At 44.6% G+C, this 16,909-nt stretch overlaps 1 protein-coding gene across 1 annotated transcript in view; it reads right to left on the bottom strand.

Annotated features, from left to right (window-relative positions):
- Positions 1-16,909, bottom strand: part of DOCK3 (dedicator of cytokinesis 3) — a 641,328-nt gene that overhangs the window by 302,979 nt on the left and 321,440 nt on the right. Inside the window, exons 8-9 of the mRNA XM_045024316.1 lie at positions 16,395-16,436; positions 14,874-15,028 (exon numbers count right to left, since the gene is read on the bottom strand). Coding sequence (XP_044880251.1) covers positions 14,874-15,028; positions 16,395-16,436 — 197 coding nt within the window. The remainder of the gene's footprint in view (positions 1-14,873; positions 15,029-16,394; positions 16,437-16,909) is intronic.

The raw sequence follows: 16,909 nt of genomic DNA, 5'->3' as shown, positions 1-16,909 counted from the left end.
ACCACTGACTGCTCTGGACAGCAATCTGAACTCGGATGCAGTGGCCAGGTAGACAGGAAAATCCCCGCGAACTTTTGAATATTTCCTGTTTGCCCAGCGTGGAGCTCCGATCAGCACGGGTGGCGATGCAGTCCGAAATAAAAATAAAAAAAGAGCTCTAGCATGGACCATGCGGATGTGATCGCAGTAAGGGCAGGCAAATCTGTTCTATCAGCGCTCCGTTACAGAAGACGAAATTCAAAATAATTTTTAAAAAATCTCCACACAGACGCCATAGCAGGGACTCAGCGCACTGCTGCGTGACAAGCGTAACGGAAAGCCAAAGAATCAAATGGACGCTCATGGAGGGGGGACTGGAGCGGGGACTGGAGGACTCAAGCAATCCCACAGTGCCTGCAGTCTCCGCAAAGCATTTGCATTCTTGGCTGAGCTCCAAATGCTTCTAGGGTCAAACACAGTGTCCGCGGTGGTTCAGGGCATAGCTCGGCAATTTACGCACCCCCCCACCCACCCCCAGAAGTGAAAGGGAAAACAATCCTCTCTTGACTCTTTTACATGTCACCCTATCTTTACTGAATGCTGCAGATAGACGCGATGCTGCAGCAGTCAACACCAACATCCTTGCTCCCCCCCCGCCATGGGTGGCTGATGGTGCAATATGGCTGATATCCATCGTCATCATCAGCCTATTGGCACATGGGGCAGTGCAAAAGGACTGGTAACCATGCCGACTAGCATTCAGTGAGGTCAATCATGGGCGCCTGTGTAAAAAGCTCCTGATTTTTCCTGGTAGATGGTGCAGTAAGGCTGGTAACCGTCTTCATCATAGCAACAGGGGGCTGAGCTCCATCAGCCCCCGCCCTTCATGTGTAAAGAAAAGATTCAATTGTCCCTGGACTAGCAGCGGGATGCTGGGCTCCTCTCCTCCACACTGCTTAATGTCCTGTCTGGACTATCATAGCAGCTGGAGGCTGCCTTCCACTCATTTCTCACTAACAAGTCACTGTGTCTTATTCCTGCATTCTTTATTACTTCATCACACAAGTGCGGGGACACTGCTACGGTAGCCCAGGAAGGCTGGGGGAAGAACGGAATCAACAGGTGGGGTTGTTGCAGGAGCACCCCCTGTGAATAGCATACAGCTCATAATTTCTGCTGGATCTGACACAGAGCAGCTGTGCTCTCTGGTTCTCTGATACAGTGGTTCTCTAGTACACTTGCCCATATTCTAGGCAGGACTGATTCTATTTTTAGATACCAAAAAGGAGGGATTGACTCAGGGAGTCATTCCCAATTTTGGCTTTTGCGCCCCTGGCTGATCTCAGCCAGGGGCACTTATGACAGCAGCAAATGGTGCAGTGCAAAAGGACTGGAAACCATGATCATCTTATTACCAATTTATGGTATGGTAGATGGTACAGTATGGCTGGTAACCATCTCTGCTGTCATGCAAAAGCAAAAGCATGCTGCTGTGTAGTGCTGCTGAATCGCCTCTGTCAGCAGCATCTAGTACACATACGGTGACAGTCACAAAAGGCAAAACAGGCTCCATGATTGCCATGCTATGGCATCTGCCAGGGCAATCCAGGGAAAAAAGCCGCGAAATGCTTGTCTGCCGTTGCTTTCCCAGAGGAAGGAGTGACTGACGACATTTACCCAGAACCACCCGCGACAATGATTTTTGCCCCATCAGGCACTGGGATCTCAACCCGGAAATTTCAAGGGGCGGGGGAGGCTGCGGCAACTATGGGATAGCTACGGAATAGCTACCCACAGTGCAACGCTCCAGAAGTCGACGCTAGCCTCGGACCGTGGACGCACACCACCGATTTAATGTGTTTAGTGTGGCCGCGCGCACTCGATTTTATACAATCTGTTTTGCTAAACCGGTTTATGTAAAATCGGAATAATCCCGTAGTGTAGACGTACCCTCATTCTGTATTAGTATCAATTACCTGGCAGAAATGCAGAAATTCACCACTGTTTGTATGTAGGAGGTTGCTGAGCACATAATGACAGCTTCTTTGCTTGTACACAGTCACTTATCTGTCATTATGGAAGTAAATGCCTCTGTAGGTGTCTTTCCCTATTATGCCTGTTGCTAGGTGTCCAAATATGCTAACAATAAAAAACTCAGATCATTCCCATTTCAATCCAAATATGATATAATAAAAAATATCAAGACCCCCACAGAGCCCCAGAATCCCTGTTTTTAAGGGGGAGGGTGGAAGGAGGGTGCAAGGTGATGGTAGGAAAGATGGTTACTTACCCTACAGTAATTGTGATTTGAGATGTGTTGTCCAAATATATTCCACTTCTGGTGTGCATGTGCGCCGTGCTCATGAGACCGGAATCTTTCTGAGCAGCAGTGTTCATCGGGGCTACATCTGTGCCCTGCATGCCTTCCCATGCTCCACAGCCAAGGACATCAAGGGCAGGGTAACCACAATGGCTTTCCAATTCTTTCCCTAATACTGAACCCTATTTGGCAAGAACTCTGCAGTAGCAGGGAAGGAGGGCAAGTCATGGAATACAAGTGGACAACACACCTCTAAGATCCACAGTTACTGTAGGATAAGTAACCATTCTTTCTTCAAGTGATTGTCCATACACATCCCAGGAAATAGTGCTGGGAGAAGGATTGAACTGAACTCCTGGTAGCACCACCTACAATGATGTTCTTACAATTAGTCTATCCTCATTGACTAGGAAAAAGAACTGTCTAGCATTCTCCAGTAGCAGCTTTCTGAACATTTCCATGGAGCCTGTAGCGGAGTGGTGACCCGCTCCAGTCCTGACAGGGTTGGAACCAGCCCTGGGAGAGGGCTAGCAGGCTGGGAGAACAGCCCAGGCTGAGTGGGGAAACAGCCGCAGATGTGGCCACGCCCCAAACAGACTCAGCTGTCCCTATAAAGGGACTGTTGGGCTGAAGCAGTCTCAGTCTCTCTCTGCGTTCAGAGAGAGAAGGGCCTGGCTGCTGGAAGCTGAGAGAGTATCTGAGGGAAGCAGGGCTGGGGAACAGGGCAAGGGAGCTGTAGGGCTCCGCCTGGTAAAACCCCCAGGCTGCAGCCTAGTGTAAGGCCAGGCAGGTACTGGGGCTACAGAGGGGTAGCCACGGGTAGCCAGAGGCAGCTGGTCCAAATCCCTTTGCCTGCGATGAGTGGCTGATACACTGCAGTCTGCCCCAGGAAACGGGGGCTAAGTGATGACTGGCAGTAGCCAAGACTGAGGTGAGGTGGGGATAGTGGGTTGGGTGGGGGTTCCCCAGGGAGGGGAGACCCAGATCGGTGGGGTACTGCCAGGGGGCAGCACCCCAGTTAAAGGGGCACTGGGGCCAGAGGACAGGCGGATCACCGGCCTGCTGAGGGCGCTCCGGAGCTGGAACGAGCTAATTCCTGGAAGTCACCAGCAGGAGGTGCCGCAGGGGTGAATCCGCATTTCTACACAGCCCCATAAATTAAAGTTGTAGTGCCCCAGCAGAGCCTGTTGGTTAGCAATATGGAGCTGTAAACCCTGCATTGAACAAATCTTTCTTCCAAATAAGTCCAGCCTTTTAGTGTTCTTTTATTTGGGGATCACAGCTTGGTGCCCTGGATATACTCTCTCACTAGCAGCTGTCACAGCTAATGAGTCCAGTGGTGGATGAGTGTAGAAGTACTCAAAGCTTGGAGAGCATACATAATATTTTCTTTCTGCTCTTTTTGAGGTGGGAGAAAGCAAAGATGGAGTTTGCCATAGAGCTTTTATAGGCTCTAAGATTGCCTTGTTAATTGGCAGAGCTACCTTAGAAGGACCGACCAATGATAAAATGTCAACCAGATGATACGAAATCTCCCTGACCTCTTTGTCCTATACACCTAAGCCTGCAGCCACTCTCTTCAGCCAATGTTCCCTCTAATTTTTTCCATCCATGTGCAGAATGAATTTTGTTCCATGCAGCACAAATATTGAGTTAATGTGCAGATGTGTGCCACCAGTAGAAACAAAAAACGGAGATATATATTTTTAAAAAGTTATAACCATAACGAAGCTGAGGCAGCCCAAGAGAGAAAAGGCATCACACTGAAGACTGCTGTGGTGGCAAAATGATGCTAGTGGGAGCTGTGGTCACACAGAGAGATGATTCTGTCACCCACAGTGACCTCTATTGGAGTCTCACAAACCCTACCCCCTGGGAGAGATAGGTTTGTGGATTTGAAGGGGCACCCCCAACCCCAGGGCTGCAGTGGGGAGAGAGGATTCCCTTGGGCCCTCTCTCCCCATCATAGCCCTGGCTGGGAGAGACAGGCGTCTCTCCCTGCCTCGGCCCCAGAGCTGGGGGAGTCCTCTTCCTCTCTCCCTGCCATAGCCCTGGGGTTGGGGGAGAGGTGTCTCTCCCTGGCCATCTCAGCCCTACACGCCCCAAGCTCCCCACCCCCATCTTACCCCACTGCCTCCACCCACCCCTTATTCCCCCCACCTCACCTTCTTACATGTCCTCTCCAGGGTCCTGGCACACGTATGGCTGCACGCCTGCATGGCTCCACTAATTAGGTGCGCGGCCTTTGATGCCCTCTTGCGTGGCCATGCAGGCATGCACCTTAGAAGGAACACAGTCTTCAGCAACTCCTGATGAACTTTAAAATCAGGAGGAGGTGAAATCATGCTGGACAAAGTGGCTTTGTCTGGTGAAGATGAAGAGGAAGCCAAGACTGGAGAAGATAGAATCTCCTCTACTGGTTGTTGCTGTGGCTCTGGAACCTCCTCCGGGATGCTCGGTACCGCGCCTGGTACTCGACTCGGGGGACAGAACTGCTCAGTGTGTAGACTCAGCCCTTCTAGATGAGGACACTTAATATACACAGTGTGGGGAAGATCAGGAAGTTGGGGGAAATCTCCAAGGGTTCCAAAAGAACCACTGATATGGGGCAGGGCATTCCCATGGGTCCCACTGAAGGGTTGCTGTGGTAAATAGGAAGAAAGGATCTGTGCACAGATCTGTGGGTCTTGCTTCATGGTTGATTGGTCCTGCTTTGAGCAGGGGGTTGGACTAGATGATCTTCTGAGGTCCCTTGCAACCCTGATATTCTATGATTCTATGACTCAAAGATTCCCTTTCCTCTGACAATGTCAGAGCTGATCCCATCAGTGCCAGGGATTGATGCTGGGAGCCAGGCAATGAGCAGAGCAATGCCATCATAGCAAGCTTCCTCTTAGGGGGGACCAAGAGGTTGCCTATCTGGGAAGCAAGCAACAGCAGTACTGGAGGTTGAATCACTGGCCACAGTGCCAGGGGACTGGACTCTTGTAAGGATGGAGACACCAGTACCAAAATGCAAAGCAGGTTTCTTGCTGCCAAAAATGCCACTGCAGTAGTTGGCATCAAGATGGTCTCTTGTTACAGTGCAGAAGAAGTTGATAGTGCCTCTCCCAGCATTGGGCCTGATGGTGCCCCTTGTGGCATGGAGTCGACTGTGCCAACTTAGGCACGGATTTGGAGGAGGAGTGCTTAGGTTTCAGATGCTCTCTACTCAATTCCTTCTCAACCCTCTTACCAGACTTAAGAGGGTGGAGACCTTCCTCTGATTTCCTCTCTAGAAGCTTTGTATTTCTTCCTCAGTATGGACAAGGAAGCATGGTACTGGGATTCCACTAATTCTGGAGATGTGCTTCTCTTTGAAGCTACAGCACTCAGCACTGACTCAGACTGGCACAGCTCGATGGTGGCCTGAGTGCTGCATCCATTAGCAAGAATTTCAGCATAGCCTCCCTAGCCTTCATCCTAGGCTTGAACTCCCTGCAAATCTGGCATCAGTCCTTCATGTGAGCCTCTCCCAACCATTTCAGGCAGCAACTGTGCAGTTTGCTCACCAGCATAGGCCTGGAGCAAGAAGCATATGGCTTGAAACCTGGTGACCAGGAATACTTTGGTACTGAGACTAGAAAAAAAAAACAAATGGGGAAACAAGAAGTCTGAAAAACCTTTTTTTAAAATAACAGAACTAAAACTAACTATCCTAACAACACTAGGAACTAAACTAAACTAAATACATGAGTATGCCATGTTCACAAAGGCTGAGAGAAGAACTGTCCTGGTGTAGAACAGAGTTCCAATAACCATCATGGGTGGTAAGAAGGAACGGAGGAGGCTGGGGAGGATCTCCCCTTTATACCTGCACACAGTGGTACACAGCAGCAAGGGGGGCTCAAGCCACCCAACCACTGTAGGAAAAAGTTTCTGATGGTCGTTCACTGAGTGCACATACACCATAGTGGAATACACTAGTGCAATCATTCAAAGAAGAACAGTGACTTGCCTGGAAGTACACTGTCCTTACCCAGTATTGTATTGGCTGCAGGCAAAGTCTGGCACGTGGTGTCATGTATATACATGCAGACGTGTCCTAATAACCTCAGGAACATGCAAACCATTGTGTATGGTCTTGTTCTTATGTCATATAAAAGCTCCTGAAGGGACCTGAATCTACCTTCCAGCAGAGTTGCTCATGCTAACCACGAGTCCAATAGGGTCCTATGAACTCTATCATCTAGAATACCGTGAAACACAATTTTTCTAAGTTCACCAGGAATCTTAACTGAGAGAACAGAGTGTGGACTCAATTTAGGGCTGTCTTTATCTTAATCCTGGGACTTGCTCCTGATCAGCCAACCCTTCTATGTACAAATAGACATGAAATTCCTGTTTCCTTAGATGTGCCACTGCCAATGCTGGGCACTTGTTGAAAACTCTCAGTGCCATGGAGAGTCTGAAAGGCAGAACCCTGTATTGATCACCTGAAGAACGTCCTGTGTGCCACGTCGGTGGCAGGCAGTGTTGAAGTACATGTCCTACAAGTCAAGAACTGCTAACCAGTCTTGAGTCTGGAGCAATGGAACAAAGGAGGCAAGCACTACCATCCTGAATTTGAGGCAGTATAGGTATTTGTTGAGTCGCCTCAGGACTAGGACAGGACAAAGACCCCATCTTTTCTTTGGAAGAAGAATATATAGTTTGTAAAAAGGCTCCCATAAAAAGGATCCCTGAAGGGGGATAGGGAAGGAGGTGGTAAAGGAACTGGATGGTATAGCCATGGGTGATGATATTCAGCACCCATTTGTTGGTAGTAATGTCTGAGCATGCCTGATGGAATGGGGTGAGGAGGCTTCTGAAAGAGGTGCTCCATAGACTGACCCTGCTGTAGCTCTCAAACAATCTGTCAAATTTGATGGTGTGTGAGCAAAGTGCTGTGCATTGCTGGAACTGAGGAAGACTGATGTCCTCAAGTGTATCTCTGCTGCTTTTTACAGTGATATTCTGGCTGACTACAGTAGGGCAACATAAGTTGTATTTGCTGGTGCTGTAGCTGATGGTGCAAATTTTGCAGTACACTGGAGATGTGTAAATCCAAGTGAGCATAGAATTACCTTGAAGTCCTTGAGTAAGTGTAAGGTACTGTTGGTTTTCTTGCTAAAAAGCCTCTAAGAACATAAGAACGGTCATACTGGATCAGATCAAAGGTCCATCTAGCCCAGTATCCTGTCTTCCAACAGGAGCCAATGCCAGGTGCCCCAGAGGGAATGAACAGAACAGGTAATCACCAACTGATCCATTTCCTGTCGCCCATCCCCAGCCTCTGGCAAACAGAGGCTAGGGACACCATCCCTGCCCATCCTGGCTAACAGACATCGATGGACCTATCCTCCATGAATGTATCTAGTTCTTTTTTTAATCCTGTTATAGTCTTGGCCTTCACAACATCCTCTGGCAAGGAGTTCCACAGGTTGACTAACTGTGCATTGTGGGAAGAAATACTTCCTTTTGTTTGTTTTAAACCTGCTGACTATTAATTTCATTTGGTGACCCCTAGTTCTTGTGTTATGAGAAGGAGTAAATAACACTTCCTTATTTACTTTCTCCACACGAGTCATGATTTTATAGACCTCAATCATATCTCACCTTAGTAGCCTCTTTTCCAAGCTGAAAAGTCCTAGTCTTATTAATCTCTCCTCATACTCCTAATAATTTTTGTTGCCCTTTTCTGAACCTTTTTCAACTCCAATATATCTTTTTTGAGATGGGGTGATCACATCTATGCAGTATTCAAGATATGGGTGTACCATGGATTTATATAGAGGCAATATGATATTTTCGGTCTTATTATCTATCCCTTTCTTAATGATTCCCAACATTGTTTGCTTTTTTGATTGCCGCTGCACATTGAGTGGATGTTTTCAGAGAACTATCGACAATGACTCGAAGATCTCTTTCTTGAGTGGTAACTACTAATTTAGAACCCATAATTTTATATGTATAGTTGGGATTGCTTACTCCAATCTGTTGCTGCTGTTTCCCTGGGCCTCTTCCTACCAGGCCCATTTTATCTCCAGTCCTATCTCAGGGCCAGCGTCCTCAGATTTGTTGCTATCTCCAAGCCAGAGAGAAGCACCTTTCTTCACTCCTCTGGTCCCAGCCAGGAACTGACCTGCTAAGACCCTGCAGCTCCTTTTATCTGAGCATACTGGACTCTGATTGGCTGCTTCCATGAGGCCTCTCTAGGCAGGCCTGAAGCACCCACCTTCGCTGCTCTTTCCTGTCACTCTGCTGTTTCCTGGGACATGGTTTAGTATGACTGTGTGGCCTCCTGTAGGGAGCCACAAAAGCTAGGTACACCATGTCACAGTGCCTTAGAGCAGTTTATCTTATTTCCCTTTCCATACAGGAACAGCTATAGTACTATAAAGCACCTCTATACTACATCCACATTGGGGATGGGGGCTGTATTGCTTTAACTATTCTGGTATAGTTGAAGCAGTATAACTTGTGTGTTTTAGGTATCCCTAGTGCATAGGTCTCCCTATGTGTGAGACTAATGATTGTGGTTTGCCACTTGCAATTTTTCTTAATTCAGTGGAGTTGTAGTCTGCAGTCTCCAGCCTTCAAGTTGCAGATTCTTGGTCATGGTTTGTACTTCTGGGGTCAGAGTGTGAATAGAAGTACTTGAACCCGGAAAGTACTCAAATCTGGTATATTTTCTTGATACGCTTTGCCATTAGTGCTGTAGTGGCGAGTGCCTACCACAGAGCTCTTGCTGGGTCTAACAGTCCCTCATTTATGGCTGATTCAGAGGCTTATAAAATATCAAACAGATATCTCATTGACTGCTCCAAGAGATGGAGCTTCAGTCTTGGATCTTTCAATTTTTTAGTATGAATGCAGGAGAGGCAAACCAAGCAACTGTATAGCATTCACCCACGCACAACCTGTCTGTAAGAAGAATTAGTCCATCACAGGATGAACAAGACTTGAAGACTGCAGATTTTCAGTCTCAGAGGGGTAGCCGTGTTAGTCTGGTTCTGTAAAAGCAGCAAAGAATCCTGTGGCACCTTATAGACTAACAGACGTTTTGCAGCATGAGCTTTCGTGGGTGAATACCCACTTCTTCGGATGCAAGTGAAGTACTTGAAGTAAGTGAAGTATTTTCAGTCTGCAATCTTGAGGTCCTTATACGGGGGGATGGGATGGAAGGGGGATCTGTACAAGGGTGGTCTGGTTGAAGAAATCTGATCCAGACAGAGGCTTATTCTGTCCAAGATGTTAAAACTAAAGGACTGAAGGCTGTTATGAAAATTTTCAGAAGTTAAACAAAAATAGCTCATGATAGAGTGCCAGCAGGTGGTACACCACAAGGTTCTTTCTCACTGTTGTAGGCAGTAAGATGGAACTGAGGGAGGGTCACAGCCACTTTGCCCTTTATGTCTTTGCACAGTAACCTGGGCCATCCGTGGCCTCAACATATACTGCTAGCCAAAAAAATCTGATCTAGTGGCTAAGTGGTTAAAGCACTTGACTAGAATCTTGACGCTCATGGATTAAAGTATTGCTCAATCTCATACTGAAAGGCACCTGCAGTTCATTCAGCTGTAAAATGTGTATCTGATCCATCCAGTTAGGGCTGTCAGACATGATGTTGGCTGCATCACCCCCTTGTATACTGTTGGCTATGACATTGACATTCCTGAACCACATCAGCCTATTGAGCCATTGACTCAGGGGAATATTTGACTATTTTCCAAAGCATACTGAGATGGGGGAAAACCTTTATTGCTCAAAAGCTAAAAAGATGTTTTTATATCTACTTTAAAAGAAACATTTATCTTTGTTTTCTTTTCTGGTTTAGGAAAGATAATTTCCTGTCTTCAAGAGTTAAGTGCAGTTCAACCTCTCATCCCAGTCTTCCTGCACCTCTTCCTTTGGGAAGTTAGGGCAATATTAAAACTGATGTTGTTGTCACTACAGATGCTCACTGGTGCATGATACAACCCCAAGAGCACAATAACAACTATTTGCATTTCTGAGGCACTTTTGTATGCATTCAAGTATCTCAGAAGCCCTTGTACTTTCCTCTTCATGGTCAGCATTATTTTCAGCTTCTTTTGGTTGCCAGTTATACAAAGAGCCTCTCCAGGTATTTCCCATCTTCCTTTGTGCACCATTCCCCCAGATGTTGCCATTCAGGCCCTGATTCAGCAAAGCATTTAAGCACATCATTAACAAAGAGTGTGGGTAACTTCATCCCTATTCAGCAAAGCATTTAAGGATGAAGTCACATTTAATGCAAAAGGATTTAAGCATATACTTAACTGTTTTCCTGAACTGGGTCATAGAATGATAAGATCATAGGACTGTAAGGGACCTCGAGAGGTCCAACCTAAATTTAAGCCCATTGCTTCTTGTCCTGTCCTCAGTGGATAAGGAGAACATTTTATCACCCTCTGTTTTATAACAACCATTTATGTACTTGAAGATTGTTATCATGTCCCCTTTTACTCTTCTCTTCTCCAGATTAAACAAACACAATTTTTTCAGTTTTTCTTCATAGGTCATGTTATCTAGACCTTTAATCATTTTTGTTTCTCTCCTCTGGACTTTCTCCAATGTCTCCACATATTTCCTGAAATGTGGTGCCCAGAACTGGACACAATACTGCAGTTGAGGCCTTATCAGCATAGAGTAGAGCAGAAGAATTACTTCTTGTGTCCTGCTTACCACACTCCTGCTAATACATCCAAGGAATGATGTTTGCTTTTTTTGCAACAGTCTTACACTGTTGTCTCATATTTATCTTGTAAGCAACGATGACCCCCAGATCCCTTTCCACAGCACTCCTTCCTAGGCAGTCCATTCCCATTTTGTATGTGTGCAACTGATTGTTCCTTCCTAAGGGAGTACTTTGCATTCCTCTTTACTGAATTTCATCCTATTTACTTCAGACCATTTCTCCATTTTTTCCAGATCATTTTGAATTTTAATCCTATCATCCAAAACACCTGCAACCCCTCTCAATTTGGTATCGTCTGCAAACTTTTTTTTTGCAACAGTCTTACACTGTTGTCTCATCTTATCTTATAAGATAAACTTACTAAACCACTACCACTACTTTATTAGTGTACTCTCTATGCCATTAGCTAAATCACTGATTAAGATATTGAAGAGAAACAGAACCAGGACCAATCCCTGTGGGACCCCACCTGATATGTCCTTCCAGCTTGACCGTGAACCACTGATAACTACTCTCTGGAAACAGTTTTCCAACCAGTTATGCAACCACCTTATAGTAGCTCCATCTACATTGCATTTCCCTAGTTGTTTAAGAGAAGGTCATGAGAGACAGTATCAAAAGGCTTACTAAAGTCAAGATATACATCATCTACTGCTTTCCTACATCCACAAGGCTTGTTACCCTGTCAAAGAAAGCTATTAGCTTGGTTTGATACGATCTCTTCTTGACAAATCCATGCTCATTGTTACTTACTTTATCATTCTCTAGGCAATTGTAAATTGATTGCTTACTTATCTGTGCCATTATCTTTCCAGGTACTGAAGTTAAGGTGACTGGTCTGTCATTCCCCAGGTTGTCCTTATTTCCCTTTGTATACATTGGCACTATATTTTCCATGATTTTTTGAAGATAATCGCTAATACACCACTACCTCGATATAACGCCACCTGATATAACACAAATTTGGATATAACGCGGTAAAGGAGTCCATGGGCGGGGGGGGGCTGCGCATTCTGGTGGATCAAAGCAAGTTCAATATAACACGGTTTCACCTATAACGCAGTAAGATTTTTTGGCTCCCAAGGACAGTGTTATATCGAGGTAGAGGTGTAACTCAAATATCTCCTCAGTCAGCTCCTTGAGTATTCTAGGATGTACTTCATCAGACCCTGGCTACTTGAAGACATCTAACTTGTCTAAGTAATTTTAACTTGTTCTTTGCCTATTTTAGCCTCTGATCCTACCCCATTTTCACTATGTTAGAAGTCCATTCGCAAATAAACTTTTTGGAGAAAACTGAAACACGAAAAAGTTATTGTTATTGTCCCCCCCCGCCATTGAGTAACAGGCCTATCTTGTCCTTGGTATTCCGCTTGCTTTTAATGTATTTGTAGAATTTCTTCTTGTTACCCTTTATGTCTCTAGCTAGTTTAATCTCATTTCATGCCTGGGCCTTGCTAATTTTATCCCTACATGCTTGTGCTGTTTATATTGATCTTTTGTAATTTGACCTAGTTTCCACTTCTTGTAGGATTCCTTTTTGAGTTTCAGATAATTTAAGATCTCATGGTTAAGCGAGTGTGGTCTCTTATGTGACAACTTCTCTCCGTCTGAAGCTATTAGAGGCCTTGCACAGGCTTATTTACTAGCTGCACATCTGTCTTGCCCATTTCCGACTGCTGCTCTTGAACTCAGCAGTTTCTGACACTTCAGTTAATTGTTATAGAAACTGAATAGTTTTGTTTATTTGAAGTATCTAGATGTGCCATTCTCACACTAAACTTTTGGTGACAGCTATTTTTTGTTCTATTCTCTTGAGGAGGACCATGCCTTTGAGTGTTCTGACCAGCCAAAATAAATGTTTTAATAACTCCTATGGATAGAGAGAATCAAACAGCTGACTCAATATCAGGTCAGACTCCCTCCCTACATTCCTTAAAAGTGTTCTTTAAGATGCCCAGCTAATTGGTGGCAGACACATTTGTTTAACTGTAAGAGTTAACTGATTTATTTAGGGTGTTCCAATATTTCTACTTTTTTTAGTACTCTGGAGAGCCCCAAATATTAGTTGTTCTACCCCACAACTTCTTTGGAAGAATAATTTTTTCAAAATGAAACAAAAGGCAGAAAGAGCTCTGAAATCTGTTTTTTTTCCCAGCTTGGGACACATTTAAATCTGTCAAAATGTACAAGACAGTTGTGATCACAGTGGCACAAAATTCTTTTAGGGAAATGTTAAATATCTCTGTCCAAGGACCCAGACATAATTTAATCAAAGCTCAAAAGAATGATTTATAAGTGCTGCTTTTTTCAAATGAATTGTAGATGATAGCTTCCTTTTATCCTATAACTAGAATTTAAAAAACCTTTAGTCTGGAAATCTTCAGTTTTCTCTCTAACCTGTTTTCATCACTTGTTTTTGTTGTGCAGGAGTAAGATGACATCAATAAGAGTTAAGTGTCAAGGATCCCCAGTGGTACTAGACCTTTGCCTGCAACATTTTCTTCAGCATAAGGTGTCTCAATGACTTCTCTTGATAAAGACATATACTAACTTCACTACTCAGATACAAGGCACTTGATGTGGTCATTTTCTGTTAATTTTCATCCTGGTATTTCCGAAGACCACTTATGAGAAGGAAAAAAATAGGAACTATTTCATATCATATTGAAACCTTTAGTTTTGAGGGTCGTGCTTCCCTGGCCTCCCCTGAAGCCAGGGCCAGGACTGGGCTGCGGCTGGGCGGGGAGAACATGGATGGGGCAAGGGGGCTGAGGCTGGGGCCACAGCTGAGGGTGGGTCTAGGGCCGGAGCCTCGCCAGGGGCCAAGGCTGGGGTGCGAGAAGAGCCACAGGTGGGCCTGTGGCTGGGTGTAGCTCCGCTCCCATCCCTGGGCCAGGAATGGCGACGTGGCCAGGCCCGCAACTGGGTTTGTCTCTGCTTCCTCCTCAGCCAGGGGTTGAGGGCGGGGCCGGAGTGGCAGCTGAGCCCCCATCCAGGTGCGGCGCCGCACCAAGGCTGGGGATGGGGTCAGACACAGGGCTGGGAATGGGGGATGTGGCTGGGGGTGGGGTCAGAGCAAAACTTGGGGCAGGGCTGGGTGGCGCTCCTGGCCCACCCTCCATGGGGGCTGGCCCCGCCCACCACAACCCCCCAAATGCTCCTCTGCACCCCTCTAGGGGGCGTGCCCCACAATTTGGGGACCTCTGCTCTAGTGGCTGCCTGTAATATACTGTACAGTCAAACCGGCCAGAAGAATGGATGCTTGCAGCCAAATTTATGTATTTATATCTAACTCAGAGTGAGGAACACAAATTATTATGGTAATTCTAGCATCTCTCCAATCCACTATGATCCTTCTTAGATCACAAGGGAAAGAGAGTTTGATGATCTCAGCCAAGCACCTAAACAAACAGCTGGGCTCCTTTCAAAACTCTCATATAACATGGCACAAATCAGCATTATCACTTTTTACAGAGTAACAACTTTAACTCTGCACAAGACCTGGACTACATTAGAAAACTTTTTTAAGGCTAAGCTTTAGGACTGATCTGGAAGTTTGTACAATGACTGCCCATGCTAGGTCTACTGTTAGTCAATGCTCTGAGTCACTCACTTTCCTGAGAACTACACTTCTCACACAAAAAACACCATACTTTGATATTTTGATGTATGCATCACAAAACTGCCAGTTGCTGAATTCATCTATCAAAATGCCTCATGACAAGTGTGAGAGGAGATAGTTCAGACATTTTTCCTCCAAGCTTTGTATTCTTTGAATTCACATTCTTCCACATGTGATGAAAAGCAAACAAGAGGTTGATATTGTCCTACCTGATCTGCTTGCTCTCTCGAACATCATACAAAGAAAAGAAGACATCTGTGTCCTCCCCAATAGTATTATAGGTGAAGCTCTTTAGACTGATGAAGAAGTGGTGGGGCACTGGCATACGGCAAGCTTCCCCATGACGCTGACGAATTGTATCCACCTGATATTTAAAAATCAAAAACAAGTATTATTTTCTTCACAAATAAGGGGCACATAACTCACATGGCAGAGTCATAACTCAGTTCTTCCTTCTCCCTGGAGTAGAAGTTTAGCCTCATGAATGAGGTGCTACATCAGAGACAGATGGCAGATGTGTTTTCAGTTTTTCTAGTTTTAACTTATATATTTGTTTTTCATTGCAGTGGTTTTGGAAACAGAGATAAGATGATGTGTGGTGTTACCAATCTGAAATCAATTTATCTAACCATCAAACAGACTACATCAATTCTGTTTCTCAGCCAGCGCTCCTGATTCTAGAAAATATAATTCTCCTTTTTGAGTCACACTGTTAGCAGGTATTAGAATTCTGAAAAAAAATGCTTCAGAAACTGCTTCTTGCTGACTTTTTATAATAGTTGTAGCTCATTAACCACCCTGGAGATGAGAGATGTGGAACTGGCTATGTGAGATTAGGGGGAAGGAGGGATTTGGAGTCTAAAATAGTGAGGTCTCTGCTAGGAAAGTCTAGGAACAATTTAAGGAGAAAGCTTAGGCTGGGGGGGGGCATATCTTTTATTACTGATATTTGAGTAACCAAAAGAGCCAAATCCCAAGAAGTGTGTACATTTGGGCCTAATACCAGTTACATCATTTATATCAGTGGAAAGCATGTGTGAAATACTACCATTCTAATTTGACAGTGTTTTATTTCTATTTTGCACTGGTGTAAATAAAAACACTATGTGCAGGTCAACAATCAATTTGAGCCAATTCTGTTCAGAATGAGCTGGGAATGTATTTCCGTACAGGGACAATGTTAAGATTTTAGTTTTCAAATTTGCCCTATCTTTGAAGGTACAATCTAAATGTAAAAATTCTCTAAATTTTACAATAAATCAAGATATAACAGGGTACATTCACAACGTACAATACCTGTTAGAAACCCCCAAAAAAACAGGAGTAGTCATTTAAAGCTGGAAATTTTGGGAAGTACCATTCCGATTCCAGAGATTCTGTGACCAAGCAGGAACTAGGTGACAGTAAGGCTAATTAAAAGGCAGCTTTTCAGGGGTAAGGGTGTGGGGATGGAGAGGAGAGAGACCTAGATAGGTAGCTGTTACTTGTGGATGACTCCATGGCAGAAGCCCTGGTAAGAGCAGCAGCTTGAGTTGAGGAAAAGGAGGCTCAGACATAGGCTGGAGAGGGACCCAGGGGAAGGATGAATGATGCTTTGAGATCTTTGAATGAAAGGCTCTATATACGTATCAGTCAGTCAGCAATTTGCATTATTTCTTTACATTCAGATACATTATCACAGACTTCAAAGAAAAAAAAGACACAATGCTAGGTTTTTGTAGCCATCTTACCTGTGTTGTGCTTTGCTGGACACTGTGCCTACTTGATAAATGCTGTGGAGGAAAAAAGAATAAAAATATAAATTGTTTATTATATGAGAAACATTTGTATTCACTTTATACAGCATTGGACCACTATTTTTAAAAATTAATTTTCAACCCTAAAATCCTCCTGCCTGTACTCTCTTCTCTCTATGTATTCCTCTAATTGTTACTGTGTCCTTTATCATAAACATACTAGACACTTCTGAGATCAGAGCAAACTGATTTTTCAGTTTATTTTCATAATTCAGAATGATTTTCTTTCATTTGTGTTATTCATTAAGACATACACCAATACCACTAGCTTTTTCTGACAACCCTTTTATACTTAACCGAGATAATTTAGGGGTGGTGTTGCCTTAACTTTGAATGTAAAAGGCTCTTACAGACCTGATAGCATTTAAAATTGCCTTTGTATTTCATTTGATACTTTCCATGTTCAAATTTTGCACAGATCTGGATTGTGTGATACAAAATGAAATGCC

This window comes from Mauremys mutica, chromosome 7 (genome assembly GCF_020497125.1).
Source record: "Mauremys mutica isolate MM-2020 ecotype Southern chromosome 7, ASM2049712v1, whole genome shotgun sequence".
Lineage (NCBI taxonomy): Eukaryota > Metazoa > Chordata > Testudines > Geoemydidae > Mauremys > Mauremys mutica.
This window is presented reverse-complemented; position numbering and strand designations above follow the sequence as displayed.